The sequence below is a fragment of the Girardinichthys multiradiatus genome, chromosome Y (genome assembly GCF_021462225.1).
Source record: "Girardinichthys multiradiatus isolate DD_20200921_A chromosome Y, DD_fGirMul_XY1, whole genome shotgun sequence".
NCBI classification, from domain to species: domain Eukaryota; kingdom Metazoa; phylum Chordata; class Actinopteri; order Cyprinodontiformes; family Goodeidae; genus Girardinichthys; species Girardinichthys multiradiatus.
In genome coordinates this window covers 2,355,319-2,376,129 of record NC_061818.1, presented here as the reverse complement: position 1 = coordinate 2,376,129, position 20,811 = coordinate 2,355,319, and the positions used below count along the sequence as shown (strand labels likewise).

Below are 20,811 nucleotides of genomic sequence, written 5' to 3'. Positions count from 1 at the left end.
TTGTTAATTATAAATTCAGTGTGTTTGTCTTGGTTTATAATTACAAATTTTACATCAGAGGGAGAGAAGACATCTACATTTTATGGATCTGGAGCACAACCAATGATGAATTGATTTCCATAGATTTGGAATTATATTACAATGATAGAATAAATGTTCAGCTGATTCTTCTTGTTGCTCACACAGGTGACAGTTCCCTACATCTAATTTGAATCTAGATCAAATGAACTGACTGGAGAGATAAATATATAATTTATCGTTTTAAAGTGGACCTCACGAATCTCAGTGTTTGGATAATCTTATTTTAAGAGGAGAGGATCTTCGGTTAGGATATAAAAAATGTATTACATTTTTTTCTCAAAAAGATATTATTACATGTATCCTTTAGTATATTCATTCCATCAAGACTAAGAATTGAATTTGGGAATTGGGATATTACCAAAACAGCCTTTAACTAAATGGAACAGTGCTTCTGGAATTCTGCAAGGGAAGATTTAAGGAGGGAAGTGAAGGATGCACAAATGGGAGAACTGTAAGTCTGACGTGGGGTGCGTGACAACGTGGCGGTATCTAGCCAATACGAAAGTTTCATGAAATATTTTCCCGCTTTATGCCACTTTCTATTGGTTAAGACTTTCTTCAAGGGGTCGGTAATTGGTTATCTATAGAACAAGATCCGCCCCTTTGTTTTGTTATTTAAAGAAGCAAAACGCCAACGCGGACCTTTGTTCGGTGAGCGCTGCTGTGGGAGAAGTACTGTGTAGCTGTCAAAAGCCGGTGAGTTTTTAAAAGTTTGTTGAAGATACTACAGCTTGAAGCTCTTATTGTTCCGTTATTACACTGCGTGCATTTAGTGGGGAGTTTCCAGCAGGCAGGAAGCCTGAGTGTTTAATGATGCAAATTTAAGGGATTCAGAAAACTGAGGCTTTCTCAGTCTGCTGCCAGTCTGCTGAACAATCATCTTCCAGGACCCAAGAAGGGCCTTAAATAGGGCTCACACTGTTTTTCTGTCTGGTCAGAGAAACTTTTCTTGGGATTTAGACTCGTTTTCTCAGTGGTGTGTTTTTAAGCATTAGTTGTTTAAATGCATTGATAACTGATCAAGTATGAACATATTTATATAAAATGGAGTTCTGCTAGATGGTCAGAAGCATTAAGTTGTATGTTCAGTAATGATCATGAGATGCAATTCCACCCACCAACTTGCAGTGGCAAATATCAGTTATGCATGAACATCAGCAGGATAGTTTTGAGTTTTTTACAGCAAAAGCTTAACCTAAACCCAAAAACACATTTAAAAAATGTCTTTCAAATTAGTAAAACGAAGGTGGAAGTGTCGGGGCATATTTTAAAGATTTGGTGAACAGCAAAGTGAGCATATTAATAAAATAAACTTTATGCCATCTCTCAAGCATGGTGGTAAGCAGGTGATGATATGCACTTGCAGTCAGAGCAGGGCCCTTTCATTCAATGAAGTCTTATCTAGGAGACATAGTCTGGGTTGAGATTCTCACAGTGTAACCCTGAGTAAAGATCACCATGGTTTTCTGGTATTTACAGCTGACTGTCTTAACTTTTTATTCAGTTCAGTTTGCTTATGAAGTTTATGTAGATCAAAAGCTCAGCCAGTAGCTATGTCTAGGAGGGACAGGGTTAAACACTGAAGGACAGGGCCAAGTGTATCATCAGTAGAAGGAGAACATTAAGTTGTTGGCGGCAGCAGCTCAACTGATGCCCCCTTCCAGGAAGGTACCACAGCTAAACACAAAGCCAGGCCAAGTGTAGCTTGTAGAAAGTGAAAAAACAGAGAGAGAACATAGAGTTAAAAGCTGAAATAACATCAAATAATGCAAAATTGGAGAGTAGTAGGAGAACATGGCAGAATGAGGGAAAGTGGTCATCATGTCCTCCAGGAGCTTAAACCTATAGCAGCGTAACTACAGAGATAGCTCAGGATAACCCAAGTCAATTGAATTCAATTCAGTTTATTTATATAGTGCCAATTCACAACACATGTTGTCTCAAGGCACTTCACAAAAGTCAGGTTCATACATTCCAATTAATCCTAACCATTGAACAGTTCAGTCAGATTTAGTTATTTATTCAAATTGGATAAAATGTTTTTCTGTCTAAGGAAACCCAGCAGATTGCATCCAGTCAGTGACTTGCAGCATTCACTCCTCCCGGATGAGCATGTAGAGACAGTGGACAGTCACTGGCGTTGACTTTGCAGCAATCCCTCATACTGAGCATGCATGTAGCGACAGTGGAGAGGAAAAACTCCCTTTTAACAGGAAGAAACCTCCAGCAGAACCAGGCTCAGTGTGAGCAGCCATCTGCCACGACCGACTGGTGGTTTGAGAGAACAGAGCAGAGACACAAAGAGAACAAAGAAGCACTGATCCAGGAGTACTTTCTATGGGAAGGAAAAGTAAATGTTAATGGATGTAGCTCCTTTAGTCGTTTCACCTAGAAAGAAAGAACAGATCTAGCGAGAGGGTGAAAGTGGTCATTATGTCCTCCAGCAGCCTAAGCCTATAGCAGCATAACTACAGGGACAGCTCAGGATTACCAAAGACACTCTACAGGGGTTGGACAATAAAACTGAAACACCTGTCATTTTAGTGTGGGAGGTTTCATGGCTAAATTGGACCAGCCTGGTAGCCAGTCTTCATTGATTGCACATTGCACCAGTAAGAGCAGAGTGTGAAGGTTCAATTAGCAGGGTAAGAGCACAGTTTTGCTCAAAATATTGAAATGCACACAACATTATGGGTGACATACCAGAGTTCAAAAGAAGACAAATTGTTGGTGCACGTCTTGCTGGCGCATCTGTGACCAAGACAGCAAGTCTTTGTGATGTATCAAGAGCCACGGTATCCATGGTAATGTCAGCATACCACCAAGAAGGACGAACCACATCCAACAGGATTAACTGTGGACGCAAGAGGAAGCTGTCTGAAAGGGATGTTCAGGTGTTAACCCGGATTGTATCCAAAAAACATAAAACCACGGCTGCCCAAATCACGGCAGAATTAAATGTGCACCTCAACTCTCCTGTTTCCACCAGAACTGTCCATCGGGAGCTCCACAGGGTCAATATACACGGCCGGGCTGCTATAGGCAAACGTTTGGTCACTCATGCCAATGCCAAACGTTGGTTTCAATGGTGCAAGGAGCGCAAATCTTGGGCTTTGGACAATGTGAAACATGTATTGTTCTCTGATGAGTCCATCTTTACTGTTTTCCCCACATCCGGGAGAGAGAAGCCCCAAAGAAGCGTACCACCCAGACTGTTGCATGCCCAGAGTGAAGCATGGGGGTGGATCACTGATGGTTTGGGCTGCCATATCATGGCATTCCCTTGGCCCAATACTTGTGCTAGATGGGCACATCACTGCCAAGGACTACCGAACCATTCTTGAGGACCATCTGCAGCCAATGGTTCAAACATTGTATCCTGAAGGCGGTGCCGTGTATCAGGATGACAATGCACCAATACACACAGCAAGACTGGTGAAAGATTGGTTTGATGAACATGAAAGTGAAGTTGAACATCTCCCATGGCCTGCACAGTCACCAGATCTAAATATTATTGAGCCACTTTGGGGTGTTTTGGAGGAGCGAGTCAGGAAACGTTTTCCTCCACCAGTATCACGTAGTGACCTGGTCACTATCCTGCAAGAAGAATGGCTTAAAATCCCTCTGACCACTGTACAGGACTTGTATATGTCATTCCCAAGATGAATTGACGCTGTATTGGCCGCAAAAGGAGGCCCTACACCATACTAATAAAGTATTGTGGTCTAAAACCGGGTGTTTCAGTTTCATTGTCCAACCCCTGTAACTATAAGCTTTATCAAAAAGGAAGATTTTAAGGCTAGCCTTAAAAGTAGACATCTCCATGGTACCATGGCAGCCTGGGCCCCAATTTCATTGTGCAACTTGGAGACTCTCACCTATAACATTTTCATGACATGTACAAGTAGGGCTATGGGGGTGGGCATTAATGGCATCCACAGAGGGATCTATTTCATTAGCCTCACTACTGGGGCCTGCACCTACCTTGTTGCTGAAAGCGCTATATAAATAAACTTGACTTAAAGACAGGCCAAACTTCCTCTCCACCTTTTATTAGAGACTGATGAGATCCTAAATAAAGATTACTCAAACTAAAGGTTCTGAAGTTGGTTCTAGAGTGTGCTGGATGGATTTCCCCCATTTTGCTTTATTTATTTTTTATAAAACAATTACATGCTATAAAAAGTCACTTGTTGTTTTTAGACATTGTGTGTACTAGATGCACTATATGGCCAAACGTATTGGGTCACAGTACCACATCAATTCTGGTGTTCCGATCACTACAATGGCTGCAGGTGTATGAAGTTTGGTTTGGAGAAACCCGACTGGCCTGCAGAGTCCTGACCTCAGCTGTCTGCAACACCTTTGAGATAAATTAGAGCAGAGGCTGCAGTTCTGGTTTTCTCATGTAACTATGAACACTCTCCTAAACCTTGGAAGATGTTCACAGAATAGTTAAAGTTTCTATTGCTTAAAACAGTGGGTCCATCAACAAACAGGACCTTATAGAATACAAATAGGTTGTCATCATCGTGTACATGTAAAATTAGACAAATACTTTTGGCAATATAGTGTATATGCTTGACACAAAACACAAGTTTTATCACAATGCTGACTGAGTTATGCTAATAATGAAGTAATATTTTCCCACATCTTTATCAGGAACGGCTTTGTGATCATCTTACTTTCACCTCTTTAAATTAATGCCTCCACCTCGGTCCCCAGAAATCAGCCATGATGCTGCTGAGTTCACTGGCATACCTCTACTTCCTGGCTGCTGTTGCCTTTGCTGTTCCTGCTCAGGAGAAGCGTGTCCATCACCAGGCTGATCTGAGTGACCATGTCCACGACGATAGTCAGAACTACCAGTATGACCATGAGGCCTTCCTGGGCGAAGACGAAGCCAAGACCTTTGACCAGCTGACCCCTGAGGAGAGTAAAGGAAGGCTGGCGTAGGTTCTTAGATTACTGGTTCTGTAGGAAAACAATCATTAATAAGTAAGCTTGTAACTATTTACTGTCATACCTAATTTTGTTCTTACTTTGTTATTTTAGACTTGTTACAAAAACAACTGAGATTTACCATTTAGTGAAAGAGCAAAGGTTCAGGTTACTATGATTGTAGTTGGTAACTAATTCAAGAAAGAGTCCTTTAATTTTACAGCACTAAACAGTACACAGTAACACAGCAAGGCTCATTTGATCAGCCTGGTTATTTCTAACTGAGAGCAGAATTTAATGATTAGGAAATTGTTTAAATTCCATATATAATAAGTGACAACATTTATTATAAAGGCCATGTTGATGGCAGCAAAAGATTGTCCACCAAACGCTCCAAGATTGTGCTAAAAAATGACAGCTTAAAAATGGATATTACATAAGGAAGGTGGTTTTCTTTAGACATTTTCTTCTTTACTTACTGAGTACTGAACAGAAAACCATTGACTCCAGGGAATTGATGAAATGATGTATTTATAGACCATCAGTGGGTCAGACCTCAAATAAAATCGGGAACGGGCAGGGAATGCCTGATCAGTGCATCTCTAAGTGTTTGTAGGCCTGCCTGTTATCCTTTTGTTTTCAGGAAGCTTAATTTTCTCAGATTCTTTTTTAAGGGCCTGATCTGATGAATAGGAAAAATATCAAACAGTTCTGACAATTAAAATATCTTGTTGCCATGCTGGATTCTTATTTAAAACCTAACAAGCATGACCAGATGGTGAGCAGAGTTGTACAGCAAACTTTGAGTTGGACTTCTTTGATGCTGCGATTACATAATCCGGCCCTGATCAACCAATTTTTTACCACACCACACTAGCCATCAAGTAAAATAGATTTTATTTTATTTTTTTAACCCGTGTTGTTTTCGTATTACAGGTAGAGTCAGTTCATAAACACCAGTTAATCTGGATGGAAGCAGTTGGTGCTCAAGGTCACCAACATGTACTGAGAAAAAGGAGAACATTTCTAAGGAGAAAATCCCAACAATAGGTTAATGTCTAAAGACACAAAATAAGATTACTATTTTAAAGTTCACTATTGGACATGATGTATACCTATGTAAATAAAATGTTTTAACCTCCATGTTCGGACAATCATAACAACATCACCACAGACTAAACGATTATTTCAGTTCAATCTAATGTCAGGAAGAAGGACTTCTGTAAAATTATTGACCAGCATGTGAAATTTCTACTTTAAGTGATTTTACATAGTGTTGTAAGAAGAAGTGACTTTCATGAAAAATGTGGTTAAAACAGCCAAAAAACTCGTCGTCGTCTTCCGCTTTATCCAGATCGCGGGGGCAGCAGACTCAGCAGAGACACCCAGACTTCCCTCTCCCCAAACACCTCCTCCAGCTCCTCCAGGGGGAGCCCAAGGCGTTTCCAGGCCAGCCGAGAGACATAGTCCCTCCAGCGCGTCCTGGGCCATCCCCTGGGCCTCCTCCTGGTGGGACGTGACTGGAACACCTCCCGAGGAAGGCATCCGGTATAGAGGCCCAGGCCACCTCAACTGGCTCCTCTCGATGTGGAGGAGCAGCGGCTCTACTCCAAGCCCCTCTCGGATGGCCGAGCTCCTCACCCTTTCTCTAATGGAGTGCCCGGCCACCCTACGGAGGAAGCTCATTTCAGCCGCTTGTATACAGTATCTCTTTCTTTCGGTCATGACCCAAAGTTCATGCCCATAGGTGAGGGTAGGAACGTAGACCGACCGGTAAATCGAGAGCTTTGCTTTTCTGCTCAGCTCTCTCTTGACCACAACGGACCGGCACAGTGCCCCCATTGCTGCGGCAGCCGCACCGATCTGTTCGTTGATCTCCCGCTCCATTCTTCCCTCATTCGTGAACAAGACCCTGATATACTTGAACTCCTCCACTTGAGGCAGGAACTCCCCTCCAACCTGAAGAGGACAACCCACCCTTTTCCGGTCGAGAACCATGGCCTCGGACTTGGAGGAGCTGATCTTCATCCCAGCCGCTTCTCACTTGGCTGTGAACCACCCCAGCGCATGCTGTAGGTCTTGGCTAGACGGGGCCAGCAGGACCACATCATCCACAAAAAGAAGAGACGAAATCCACTGGTCCCCAAACCAGACCCCCTTTAGCCCTTGACTGCGCCTAGAAATCCTGTCCATAAAAGTTATGAACAGGACCGGTGACAAAGGGCAGCCCTGCAGTCCAACATGCACCGGGAACAGGTCCGACTTAGTGCCGGCAATGCAGACCAAACTCCTGCTCCACTTGTACAGAGACCGGATGGCCCCTAATAAAGGGCCTGCGATTCTATACTGGAGTACCCCCCACAGGGCCCCACGAGGGACACAGTCGAATGCTTTCTCCAGGTCCACAAAACACATGTGGACCGGTTGGGCAAACTCCCATGAACCCTCGAGTACCCTGTAGAGGGAGTAGAGCTGGTCCAATGTTCCACGGTCGGGACGAAAACCACACTGCTCCTCCTGAAACCGAGGTTCGACTATCGGCCGGACTCTCCTCTCTAATACCCTGGTATAGGCCTTGCCAGGGAGGCTGAGGAATGTGATCCCCCTGTAGTTGGAACACACCCTCTGGTCACCCTTCTTATGAAGGGGGGACCACTATCCCAGTCTGCCAGTCCAGAGGCACTGTCCCCGACCGCCATGCAATGTTGAAGAGGAGTGTCAATCATGACAGCCCAACAACATCCAGAGACTTATGGTACTCAGGGCGGATCTCATCGACCCCCGACTGCCACCGCGGAGCTTTTTAAACAACTCAGTGACTTCACCCTGGGTGATGAAAGAGTCCAACCCTGAGTCCCCAGCCTCTGCTTCCACCAGGGAACACATGATGGCAGGATTGGGGAGATCTGCAAAGTACTCCTTCCACTGTCCGATAATGTCCCCAGTCGAGGTCAGCAGCTTCCCACCTCCACTGTACACAGTGTTGGCGAAGCACTGCTTCCTCCTCCTGAGGCGCCGGATGGTTTGCCAGAATCGTTCGAGGCCAACCAGTAGTCCTTCTCCACGGCCTCACCAAACTCCTCCCAGGCCCGAGTTTTTGCCTCTGCCACAGTCCGAGCTGCGGCACGCTTATCCTCACGGCACCCGTCAGCTGCCTCAGGAATCCCACAAGCCAACCACAGCCGATAGGACTCCTTTTTCAGGTTGACAGTGTCCTTTACTGCCGGTGTCCACCATCGGGTTTGGGGAGTGCCGCTGCGACAGGCACCGCAGACCTTACGGCTGCAGTTACGGGCAGCGGCATTGACAATAGACGTGGAGAACATGGTCTCCAGCATCCCCTGGTGGGAGTTGAATACATCCCTTGCCGAGGTCTCTGCCAGACGTTCCAGCAGACCCTCACTATGCGTGTGGGCCTGCCAAGTCTGTCCAGCTTTCTACTCTTCCAGCGGATCAAACTCACCACAAGGTGGTGATCAGTGGACAGCTCAGCCCCTCTCTTCACCTGAGTGTCCAAAACATGCGGCCGAAGATCTGACAACACGACATCAAAATCGATCATCGACCTCCTGCCTAGAGTGTCCTGGTGCCAAGTGCACTGATGGACACCCTTTTGCTTGAACATGGTGTTCATTATGGACAATCCGTGACTTGAACCGCTCTTTGTCTGACACGTCACCTAGAGCCTGTTTGCCATGGGAGAGACCTACCAGGTGCATTTAAGCCCTAGACAACATAGCCTCTAGGATCATTCGAGCAGTCAAACCCCTCCACCACATTAAGATGGCGGTTCAAGGAGTTTTCGATCATTGTCTCTGTTCTGTTTTTGTTACTGTTAATGTGAAGGACTGTTAGGTTTGGATGTAACTCTGACTTCATCTCTATAGAAAGATTGTGGACCGCATTGACACTGACAAGGATGGATACATCACCCACTCAGAGCTACACAAATGGATCAAACATAGGCAGAGGAGGTACATTGAAGAAAATGTGAACAAGCACTGGAAGGACTACGATGGGAACAAGAATGACAAGATTGCCTGGGAGGAGTATAAGAACACTACCTATGGCTACTATCTTGGTAATTCATAGTGTGGAACATGTCATTCTTTTCCAGCTGTAATTTGCATTGTAAGTTCACTTTATTGCACGAATTAAGTTTTTGATCACCTACCAACCAGCAAGAATTCTGGCTCTCTCAGACCTGTAAGTTCCTCTTAAGAAGCCCCCCTATACTCCTGTCATTACCTGTATTACCTGCACTGGTTTGAACTTGTTACCTGTCTAAAACACACCTGTCCACTCAATTAATCAGACTCTAACCTCTCCACAATGAGAAAGCCAAAGAGCTGTCTAAGGACATCAGGGACAAAATGGACAATGACCTGAAGAGAGCTGGGGTCACAGTCACAAAGGTTACCATTGGTAACACACTATGCTGCCATGGATTAAAGTCCTGCACCACATGCTAGGTCCCCCTGCTCAAGCTAGCACTTGTCCAGGCTTGTCTGAAGTTTGCCAGTGACCATCTGGATGATCCAGAGGAGGAATGGGAGAAGGTCATGTGGTCTGATGAGACAAAAATAGAGCTTTTTGGTAAAAACTCCACTCGCTGTCTTTGGAGGAAGAAGCATGAGTACAATTCCAAGAACACCTTCCCTACTGTGAAGCATGGAGGTGGAAACATCATTCTTTGGGGATGCTTTTCTGCAACTGGGACAGGACGACTGTGCCGTATTGAGGGGAGGATGGATGGGGCCATGTATCAGGAGATTTTGGCCAACAACCTCCTTCCCTCAGTAAGGGCACTGAAGATGGGTCGTGGCTGGGTCTTCCAGCATGATAACGACCCAGAACACAGACAGGGCAACTAAGGAATGGCTACGTAAGAAGCATTTAACGGTCCTGGAGTGGCCTAGCCAGTCTCCAGACCTGAACCTACTAGAAACTGTTTGGAGGGAGCTGAAAGTCTGTATTGCCCAGCAGCAGCAGCTCTGAAACCTGAAGGATCTGGAGAAGATCTGTATGGAGAAGTGGTCCAAAATCCCTGCTGCAGGGTGTGCAAACCTCATCAAGAACTACAGGAAACGTCTGATATCTGGAATTGTGAACAAAGGATTCTGTTCCAAAACTTCTGTTATATTTGTCATTTGTATCAAATATGCAACAAAATGCAAATTAATTATTGAAATATTACACGATGTCATTGTTCTGGCGTCGTGTTTAGATTCACTCTCTCACAGTTGAAGTTTACCTACAATAAACATTACAGACCTCTCAATTTTATTTCTAAGTGGGAAACCTTGTCAAATCTGTAGTGTATCAAATTATTTTCCCCACTGAATAGCTTACTCTGATGTGTAAGGACTCCTCAGTAAGCACACAATGATGGCATACTAGAAGGACACCTCGAGCCCCAAAGTTTGCTGAGAGTGCTGAAAAAGCCTATTTTCTCTCCAGGTGAGGACTTCGATGACATTGAAGACAAGCACACGTATAAATCCATGCTGGCCCGGGATGAAAGACGCTTCAAGGCAGCTGACAAAGATGGTGATGGTATTGCTACGCGTGAGGAGTTCACTGCCTTCCTTCATCCTGAGGAGTTCGACTATATGAAAGACATGGTGGTGCAGGTAGAGTCTGCTCCTCAAAGTTAAAAGTAATTCGAGCCATTCTAAAAAGGCAGATCTATAAATATAAATGCCTGATCTGTTTATCTGGTAAACAGACATGCTAAACTAGAACATTTGTTGACCATCACAGGTTTGAGGGTGTGGTAAATATAGTACGTGGGAATTTGCCCTAAATTGGTGAGAGCTGATCCAGAACCAGTCCTCTGGTTCGGGATCCTACTGTGTGTGGGGTCCAGTCATACGGCCAACACACCACACCGGAACAGATTTCATTGAAGAACATTCAGATGTCAGTCAGGAAATCTCTTAAAATCTCTCGAGAGCAAACGTGAGTTCAGAGTAATTCCCTTTTGTGTTTCCATCATCTCGCTTTCTGATTGGCTACACATCTCATTCAACAGGCTGCGTACTCGATTGTCCTCGGGGAACACCCCACACAGTAGGATATGGACCAAGACAATCCAACATGTTGAATATCCTAGATTTGAGGTTAGCCCGTCCCAACGTCCTTCCGAGAATATTAGATCACTCTTAACACACAGCAGGAAAATCTTTTTAGATTATCTTAGGAGCCATCATGATGTTCGGGGCATGTCGAAAGGGGAAGATTGGGTCAAAAATTGGCATAAAATCCTGCTGTGTGAACCAGGCATCAGAAAATGGAGAAATGACTCGGCTGTATTCAGTTGATCATAATGCTATGGCTGATTAGTGCATACATTAATATATGCTGTTACATATTGACCTTATCAGTTAGAAAAAAAGTGTTAGAAAATTTCTACAGAAGTCAAGCTAATATTCAGAGTATTCTAAATTATGTAATATAAAGTCCAAAGAAAAGCTCTTTATTTTCTCAACAGGAAACTATAGAAGACATTGATAAGAATGGTGATGGAAAGATCAACCTTAATGAATATATTGGTGAGTCAGTCCTATCTTTCCAGCCGACCAGTAACCTCTGTACTGGAACCAGTCTGTCGTACATGTGTTCATAATGTTTTCCCTCACCAGGTGATATGTTCACACCAGAGGACGGCGAAACGGAGCCTGACTGGGTCCAGACTGAGAAGAAACACTTTGTAGAGTTCAGAGATGTCAACAAGGTGAGAGCTTAGACAAATGAACATTCAGTGTCTTTTAGAGGAATCCGGACTATTTCTACCTTTTAACATTTATTATGTTTTAAAAACTTCCATGTATCAAGATTTTATGTGATAGACCAACACATAGTCATTTATAATTATGAAGTGGAAGAAAAACTGTCAGTAAACAGACACCTTGTCTAGAATACTGCTAATAGTTAGTTGTTAATCTTGAGTGCTTTTCAGGCTGATGATCTTTGGAGACTTGTAGAGTCACGCCTGTCATCAACCTCTACATTCATATTCCACGCTCCTCTGATCGTAGATACAGGCTTCAGAATGTCTCTCCTCAGAAAAAGCTTTGTACCTCCCACAATCACAGCTCTCAATGCCCTCAGCAGTCGTTATTAACAATGTCTCGAACCTCATCATAGTAACAACCAATCTACCAATGTTTTGTTAAAATACAGTTCACTTACCCTTTAAGTGAACTGTACAGGTCCTTCTCAAAATATTAGCATATTGTGATAAAGTTCATTATTTTCTATAATGTAATGATGAAAATTTAACATTCATATATTTTAGATTCATTGCACACTAACTGAAATATTTCAGGTCTTTTATTGTCTTAATACGGATGATTTTGGCATACAGCTCATGAAAACCCAAAATTCCTATTTCACAAAATTAGCATATTTCATCCGACCAATAAAAGAAAAGGGTTTTTAATACAAAAAACATCAACCTTCAAATAATCATGTACAGTTATGCACTCAATACTTGGTCGGGAATCCTTTGGCAGAAATGACTGCTTCATGGCGGCGTGGCATGGAGGCAATCAGCCTGTGGCACTGCTGAGGTCTTATGGAGGCCCAGGATGCTTCGATAGCGGCCTTTAGCTCATCCAGAGTGTTGGGTCTTGAGTCTCTCAACGTTCTCTTCACAATATCCCACAGATTCTCTATGGGGTTCAGGTCAGGAGAGTTGGCAGGCCAATTGAGCACAGTGATACTATGGTCAGTAAACCATTTACCAGTGGTTTTGGCACTGTGAGCAGGTGCCAGGTCGTGCTGAAAAATGAAATCTTCATCTCCATAAAGCTTTTCAGCAGATGGAAGCATGAAGTGCTCCAAAATCTCCTGATAGCTAGCTGCATTGACCCTGCCCTTGATAAAACACAGTGGACCAACACCAGCAGCTGACACGGCACCCCAGACCATCACTGACTGTGGGTACTTGACACTGGACTTCTGGCATTTTGGCATTTCCTTCTCCCCAGTCTTCCTCCAGACTCTGGCACCTTGATTTCCGAATGACATGCAGAATTTGCTTTCATCCGAAAAAAGTACTTTGGACCACTGAGCAACAGTCCAGTGCTGCTTCTCTGTAGCCCAGGTCAGGCGCTTCTGCCGCTGTTTCTGGTTCAAAAGTGGCTTGACCTGGGGAATGCGGCACCTGTAGCCCATTTCCTGCACACCCCTGTGCACGGTGGCTCTGGATGTTTCTACTCCAGACTCAGTCCACTGCTTCCGCAGGTCCCCCAAGGTCTGGAATCGGCCCTTCTCCACAATCTTCCTCAGGGTCCGGTCACCTCTTCTCGTTGTGCAGCGTTTTCTGCCACACTTTTTCCTTCCCACAGACTTCCCACTGAGGTGCCTTGATACAGCACTCTGGGAACAGCCTATTCGTTCTGAAATTTCTTTCTGTGTCTTACCCTCTTGCTTGAGGGTGTCAATAGTGGCCTTCTGGACAGCAGTCAGGTCGGCAGTCTTACCCATGATTGGGGTTTTGAGTGATGAACCAGGCTGGGAGTTTTAAAGGCCTCAGGAATCTTTTGCAGGTGTTTAGAGTTAACTCGTTGATTCAGATGATTAGGTTCATAGCTCGTTTAGAGACCCTTTTAATGATATGCTAATTTTGTGAGATAGGAATTTTGGGTTTTCATGAGCTGTATGCCAAAATCATCCGTATTAAGACAATAAAAGACCTGAAATATTTCAGTTAGTGTGCAATGAATCTAAAATATATGAATGTTACATTTTCATCATGACATTATGGAAAATAATGAACTTTATCACAATATGCTAATTTTTTTAGAAGGACCTGTATGTTGCTGGTGAATTGTTGCTACCAGTCTCCTGTACTGCTGCTGACTCAAGTCCAGCTCTGTTCAGCTGGATGCACTCATAGGATCAGTAAGGTTCTGTCTCTGTTTTTATGTTGCAGGATGGCTACCTGGATGCCGATGAAGTGGCCCGGTGGGTTTTACCTGGAGAGATTGACCATTCTGACAATGAGGCCAAGCACCTGATCCATGAGACGGACACAGACAAGGTAGATACATAATTGCTCAGAAACGGTGATAATTTAACCGTTGTTCTGCAGGTTTGACGATGGCGGCAGACATGTTTTTCCAGCTGCGGTAAGCTGGAGGAACTGTATGTGCAGCCCCTAACTACCGTGAACTTTCTGTCAACCCAAACAGACCAAGGGATCAGATGCTGCTTCAAATAGTTAAACAAATACATCTGAAATAACACTGGCAGTGATCTCTGAAAACACTGATTGTAGGGATGAATGAAACATGGTCCATTTAAAGCCTTTTACGCTTACCTGTTAGGAGTTTATTCAACCTCTCCTGCTGTATTACATGACTAGTCCTGACTAGTATTACTTTTAATTTGATCTAAGAAATGAATTGTGTACTGTTAGAATTATTGAACACGTGTTCTCACATCAGAAACCGAACTACAGGGAACCTTATTAATCAATTTGCTTGATTGAACTTAATCTATTTCCCATTCCAGTAACCTGTGTCTGGACAATGCTGACAAGCAGAGGTGTGGACTTGAGTCATGTGACTTGGAATTGAGTCGGAATCGAGTCACAAATTGACTGACTTGACTTGATTAAAGCACTGAAGACTCTGGACTTAACTTGGACCTTTTCACCAATGACAAATTACTTCACTTAGACCATTTGACAAGCATACAATGTGTTACTGTAGAACCGTACCTGGCATGCAATGACGGAAGCACAAACCATCTATACCCCAGGGGAGCTTGTGCCTATCACCAACGATCTGTGGGCAAGAGGCAGGGTACACCCTGGACAGGTCGCCAGTCCATTGCAGGGCAACACAGAGACATGGAGGACAAACAACCATGCACACACTCATTCCTAAGGGCAATTGAGAGAGACCAATTAACCTAACAGTCAGGTTTTTGGAATGTGGGAAAGCGCCAGAGTACCCAGAGAGAACCCAGACATGCATGGGGAGAACATGCAAACTCAATCCAGAAGATCCCCTGGCCAGGAGTTAAACCCAGGACCTTCTTTCTGCAAGGTAACAGTGCTACCAATTGCGCAACTGTGCCGCCCACACCGCAACCCATTTGTCAATGTTTCCTCCTCCTGTTGACATCATGCAGGCTGAATCCTTCCTTACTTCCTTGCTTTGAGCCTGAACCACAAACCAAGCTGTCATATACCAGAGCCATAATCACGCCTTATAACATCTCAGATACAAGAGGCTGAAATTAGCTTCCTCCATAGGGTGGCCAGGCACTCCCTTAGAGATAGGGTGAGGAGCTCTGACATCCGGGAGGAGCTTGAGGTTGAGCCGCTGCTCCTCCACATCGAGAGGAGCCAGTTGAGGTGGCTCGGGCATCTATACCGGATGCCTCCTGGACGCCTTCCTCTGGAGGTGTTCCAGGCACGTCCCACCAGGAGGAGGTCCAGGGGACGGCCCAGGAGGGATTATGTCTCTCGGCTGGCCTGGGAACGCCTTGGGCTCCCCCCGGAGGAGCTGGAGGAGGTGTCTGTGGAGAGGGCCGTCTGGGCGTCTCTGCTAAGTCTGCTGCTCCCGCGACCCGGTCCAGATGAAGCGGAAGATGACGAGTACGAGTACCTTCACACAGTTGGAGAAATAATTGAATTTACTTTAACCATCTGATGTTACTGATTAATATTGTAAATGCAGGTTTGTACTTTTTTTGTTATGGATAATTTTCTTTAGTTTTGAAAATATTGTCTGTTTTGTTTGTTTTTATCATCTACAAGAACACATGCATTTTCAGATGTTTTTAAAGTTTGGTTCCTTTTGCTGGTTGTTCTGGCAAACACAATACCTTTTTAAAAGTGTACAGATTTTAGAAATGTTACTCTGATAAATTACAAATTTGGTTAAATATTTTGTTCAAATCTCAAAGTTTTGGACTCTACTTGGGACTGGCATGACTGACTTGGGACTTGACACTTTGGAAAGATGTAAGACTTGTGACTTGGTCCCACCTCTTCTAACAGGCACAGCATTGTGGAATTGTTTAATTGGGTTAGCTTCATTACTAATTATCTTCTTTTTTTCTCTCACTATGTTTGTCATCGCTCCTTTCTCCTGCTACTCCTAATCTACCAATGAACCAATTTTGGATGAAATGCTGTAATCACACAACAGGACGAGAAAATCACCAAGAAGGAAATTCTGGGTAATTGGAACATGTTTGTGGGCAGTCAGGCAACCAATTATGGTGAAGATTTAACAAAGAAACATGAAGAACTTTGATGAACTGTCCTTGGGAAGTTTGGGTTTGTAAGGGAATATTTAGATTAGGTTTACGGATAGAATGGGTTTCACTTAAGTCTGGAAAGTAAAGTTTTGACTCTTAATTATGCTGCGATCATGGTTTAATCATGTCCCCTTGTTCATGTATGGAACTTTGCAACTAGAGATACACCAAGAAATTGGTTGGTGACCAGAATCAGCAGATGTTCAGCCTGAGCGGCCCTGACTAGTATTCTGCCAGAAAATTCTGTCGTTCTTCTGATCAGTGAATGCACCATACTAAGAACTACCAGGTCTTCCTGACAACATACCTGTTTGTTGTGGATGCAGTAACGGCAGGTGGAAGAGCAGAACTTAGCCTGAAGATTCTGATTGGTGCCTCTCTGTTGCTTCCACAGACACATGTTTCTGGATGCAGTCACATACTGTGTATGTAAGGACAGGCAATGTGAAGAAATATGCAGTCCTTCCTGTGTTTTTATAGTTTATTTTTTAATACTTCGGTAAATTATCACATAACAGGTTGAGGTTATAATGTCCAATTTGGATTTAAGTGGATTCTGATGGGAAACTATGTTGTTTGTCCAAAAAGAGGAATTATTCTTATATAATAAATGTGCGTGAATTTATCAAGTTTAGCCACCAAAAAGGACAGAAATTGTTCTATTGGTAAAAACCAGAGCATATTAAGGAGGCCGGGGATGGACTTTGTTACTGACTTTTTATTGTCCGACAATTAAACTCTTTTTTTGTACAAATACTGGTGGTGTTAATGCGTTGGAGTATTGTGTAATTTTTATTTTGCCTTAATAATTAATTAAAGCAGCTCGTCTGCATTTGAAGAATGTGAGGCCAAAAATCTTTTTGTATCATGAAGGAGGTCAGCTGGAGCTATAAGAGCAGATTTCTATTAAAAACAGTGACAGAATTTGAGTCTTTAAAGCTGGTCAGTCATATTCATTAAACTAGAATATTGTTGAACCGTTAATTTATTTCAGTAACTCCATCACTTAGCGAGACACATTATTTCCACACCTTTATTTCTGGTAATTATGAGGACTTTCTGCTTCCAGGTAATGAAAACATTCATGGCATTTAAGATTAGAATATTACATCAGACCAATAAAAAACACTTTTAATTCAGAAGTGTTTATTGAAAAGTATATTTAATACCTGCTGAAAGGTTATTTTTAAAATGTACTTTTAATCTGACAAATGATCAAAAAGCATATTCTCATTTATTGAATATGACTGTATTACTGTTTATTCAAAGCATTTATTAGATTCCTGAGGTCTGTATTTGCTCCAAATATTTTCATTGAAATGCCTTTTTTTAACAAGAAAGCACAAAAAATAAAAAAACACCACCAAGAGTTTATAAAAACTGCAAAAAAAGAATGACTCAAACTTCTACATCTGACATTAAGTTCCAGCGGGTTCCATTAATGGCCAAGCTGGATGCATCACCATGATCATGGACTGAAAGAAGGCCGACACTCAAGCTCAAAACTGGTAACATTACAAAGCTGCAGATGAATGACTGAGTGAAAAAGTTGGGAGTCAGGGAAGGACCCCAGATCTTGTCCCCTTTCATAATAAATAAACTTACCATTTTAAGCTACTGTATAAAAGATTGTAACTAAAGAATATAGGGTCCGTTTGTACTCAGTAATCTTATTTAAGGCAGTTAAAACCTTCCAGAAATGTTTCAAAGCAGGGCAGCTCCAAACATGTAGATCAGAGTGACCTCATCACTGCTACAGCTGTCAAGAGTGGATCCAACCCTGATCCTAGCTAGCTTGGATTTGGATCAGGCGGCTCTATGATCCACCTTGGATGGTAATAAAGTGGTGAACACAAAGTGATGTTGAATTGATCAAAGTAAGAACTGAATCTCAAACATCATCTGAAATATCTGTCTTCAATGTACTTTTGATTGTCTCTCAGGGGGCCTGGTGAAAGCTAGGAAACTCATCTGGATCTGGGGCATCTGGGAAGAAGGAGAGATGGGATTGGAGAAAATGGCTGAGCTACAAGTGTCTTAAAAAGTGATTTTTGGGTAGAATGTACTTTGTGAACAGCAACCTACATGATGCCAGTTTGTTCTCCATAAAAATATCTTTAAAGTGAACAGCAGTTGTTCAATGCCAAATAGGAAAGCACTGGGGTAATAACATTATCCGGTATTATTATTGCTGTTATGGTTGGTAACGAGTATCCACCAATAGTATATATATATATATATACATATACATACATACATATATATACATATATATATGTATATACATATATGTATATATATATATATGTATATACATATATGTATATATATATATATATATATACATATATATCTCCCCTGTATATATATATATATACAGTATATATATATATATACTGTATATATATATATACAGGGGTAGGACAATGAAACTGAAACACCTGGTTTTAGACCACAATAATTTATTAGTATGGTGTAGGGCCTCCTTTTGCGGCCAATACAGCGTCAATTCGTCTTGGGAATGACATATACAAGTCCTGCACAGTGGTCAGAGGGATTTTAAGCCATTCTTCTTGCAGGATAGTGGCCAGGTCACTACGTGATACTGGTGGAGGAAAACGTTTCCTGACTCGCTCCTCCAAAACACCCCAAAGTGTCTCAATAATATTTAGATCTGGTGACTGTGCAGGCCATGGGAGATGTTCAACTTCACTTTCATGTTCATCAAACCAATCTTTCACCAGTCTTGCTGTGTGTATTGGTGCATTGTCATCCTGATACACGGCACCACCTTCAGGATACAATGTTTGAACCATTGGATGCACATGGTCCTCAAGAATGGTTCGGTAGTCCTTGGCAGTGACGCGCCCATCTAGCACAAGTATTGGGCCAAGGGAATGCCATGATATGGCAGCCCAAACCATCACTGATCCACCCCCATGCTTCACTCTGGGCATGCAACAGTCTGGGTGGTACGCTTCTTTGGGGCTTCTCCACACCGTAACTCTCCCGGATGTGGGGAAAACAGTAAAGATGGACTCATCAGAGAACAATACATGTTTCACATTGTCCACAGCCCAAGATTTGTGCTCCTTGCACCATTGAAACCGATGTTTGGCATTGGCATGAGTGACCAAAGGTTTGGCTATAGCAGCCCGGCCGTGTATATTGACCCTGTGGAGCTCCCGACGGACAGTTCTGGTGGAAACAGGAGAGTTGAGGTGCACATTTAATTCTGCCGTGATTTGGGCAGCCGTGGTTTTATGTTTTTTGGATACAATCCGGGTTAGCACCCGAACATCCCTTTCAGACAGCTTCCTCTTGCGTCCACAGTTAATCCTGTTGGATGTGGTTCGTCCTTCTTGGTGGTATGCTGACATTATCCTGGATACCGTGGCTCTTGATACATCACAAAGACTTGCTGTCTTGGTCACAGATGTGCCAGCAAGACCTGCACCAACAATTTGTCCTCTTTTAATCATTAAAAAAATTCAGGAGGCCGGGTTCTTCCGGTTGGTAGACTGTCCAAGCTTGAATACGGATCTCCCAAACACATTTAGACCTCAATCCAATGAGGTTATCAAACATGCTAACTAAAAACTTATAACTGAACAGGGAATGCAGAGAAATATGTCCAGAGAGCAAGACGATTCAGGGAGGAACATCCAGCATGGGAGCACAACTGTGTGCATGTCCACAGCTCAGCTGGTTCTCCTACCTGTCAGACACCTCATAGTTCTGTCTTTGCTGATTTGAAAGGTGTTTCATGTAGTGTAACTGAAATGTAGTCGAACCTCTTTCCTCACAATTTTGCCCAAGAACACTACCATGGATAAGGAGTGGGATCAAGATCTCCTGCAAGAGAAACTTGTGATCATCTGTGGATGATGGAGCACCGTTTCACAAGGCAGTAGCAATCACAAAGTTCCTTAAAGGTAAGAAGACAGACGAAGGAAACCTCCCTTATCTTACCTCCACTGAGATCCTGTAGTCAGTTCTCAGTTGGCATGTGGAGAAACAGAAGCCAACAAACTGGGTTTAACTTCAAAATTATGCTCTACTTCGTGTCGGTTAATTATAAACCCGATAAAATACAAGGTTGTGGTTGTACTGTGGTATAATGAGGTATGAATACTTTTGAAAGGAACTGTACAAGTGGATTTAAACAAATGACCTAAAAGTAATTTCTTTTCATTCAGTAATTTCATTTTTTTTTAAACGTTATGCAAAAGGGCTTAGAAAGCAAGTTTAAAACCTCACACTTCAAAATAAAGGATCTGAATCTCTTTTTGTACTGTGCTCTGCTCATCAGGATGGCCGTCTAACACTGTCAGAAGTCTTCGACAAAACAGACTACATCAAGATGAGTACAATCACTGACTATGGAGGCATGAGGGTGGAGGAGCATGATGAGCTGTGAAACTGATTTGGCAGATATGTCTCAGTTCAATGAATGCCGATGTTAAACTGACCAATGGCAAGTAGGACAGACAATACAGCTACACA

General features: G+C 43.0%; 1 protein-coding gene across 3 annotated transcripts; it reads left to right on the top strand.

Annotated features, from left to right (window-relative positions):
* The first annotated feature begins 646 nt into the window (after positions 1-646).
* Positions 647-20,785, top strand: LOC124864990 (reticulocalbin-1-like). Of its 3 annotated transcripts, none has more exons than XM_047359963.1 (8): positions 647-777; positions 4,807-5,033; positions 8,910-9,103; positions 10,483-10,655; positions 11,516-11,576; positions 11,667-11,758; positions 13,964-14,071; positions 20,618-20,785. In XM_047359963.1, exons 2-8 carry the CDS (start codon positions 4,816-4,818, stop codon positions 20,723-20,725), a joined length of 954 nt encoding a protein of 317 aa, XP_047215919.1. In that variant the 5' UTR covers positions 647-777; positions 4,807-4,815; the 3' UTR covers positions 20,726-20,785. The 3 variants fall into 3 exon arrangements, with proteins under 3 accessions (XP_047215919.1, XP_047215918.1, XP_047215921.1); XM_047359962.1 differs by lacking the exon at positions 20,618-20,785 and adding an exon at positions 16,194-17,059; XM_047359965.1 differs by lacking the exon at positions 20,618-20,785 and adding an exon at positions 16,194-17,059 and having other exon boundaries at positions 738-777; positions 4,744-5,033.
* The last annotated feature ends 26 nt before the right edge of the window (positions 20,786-20,811 follow it).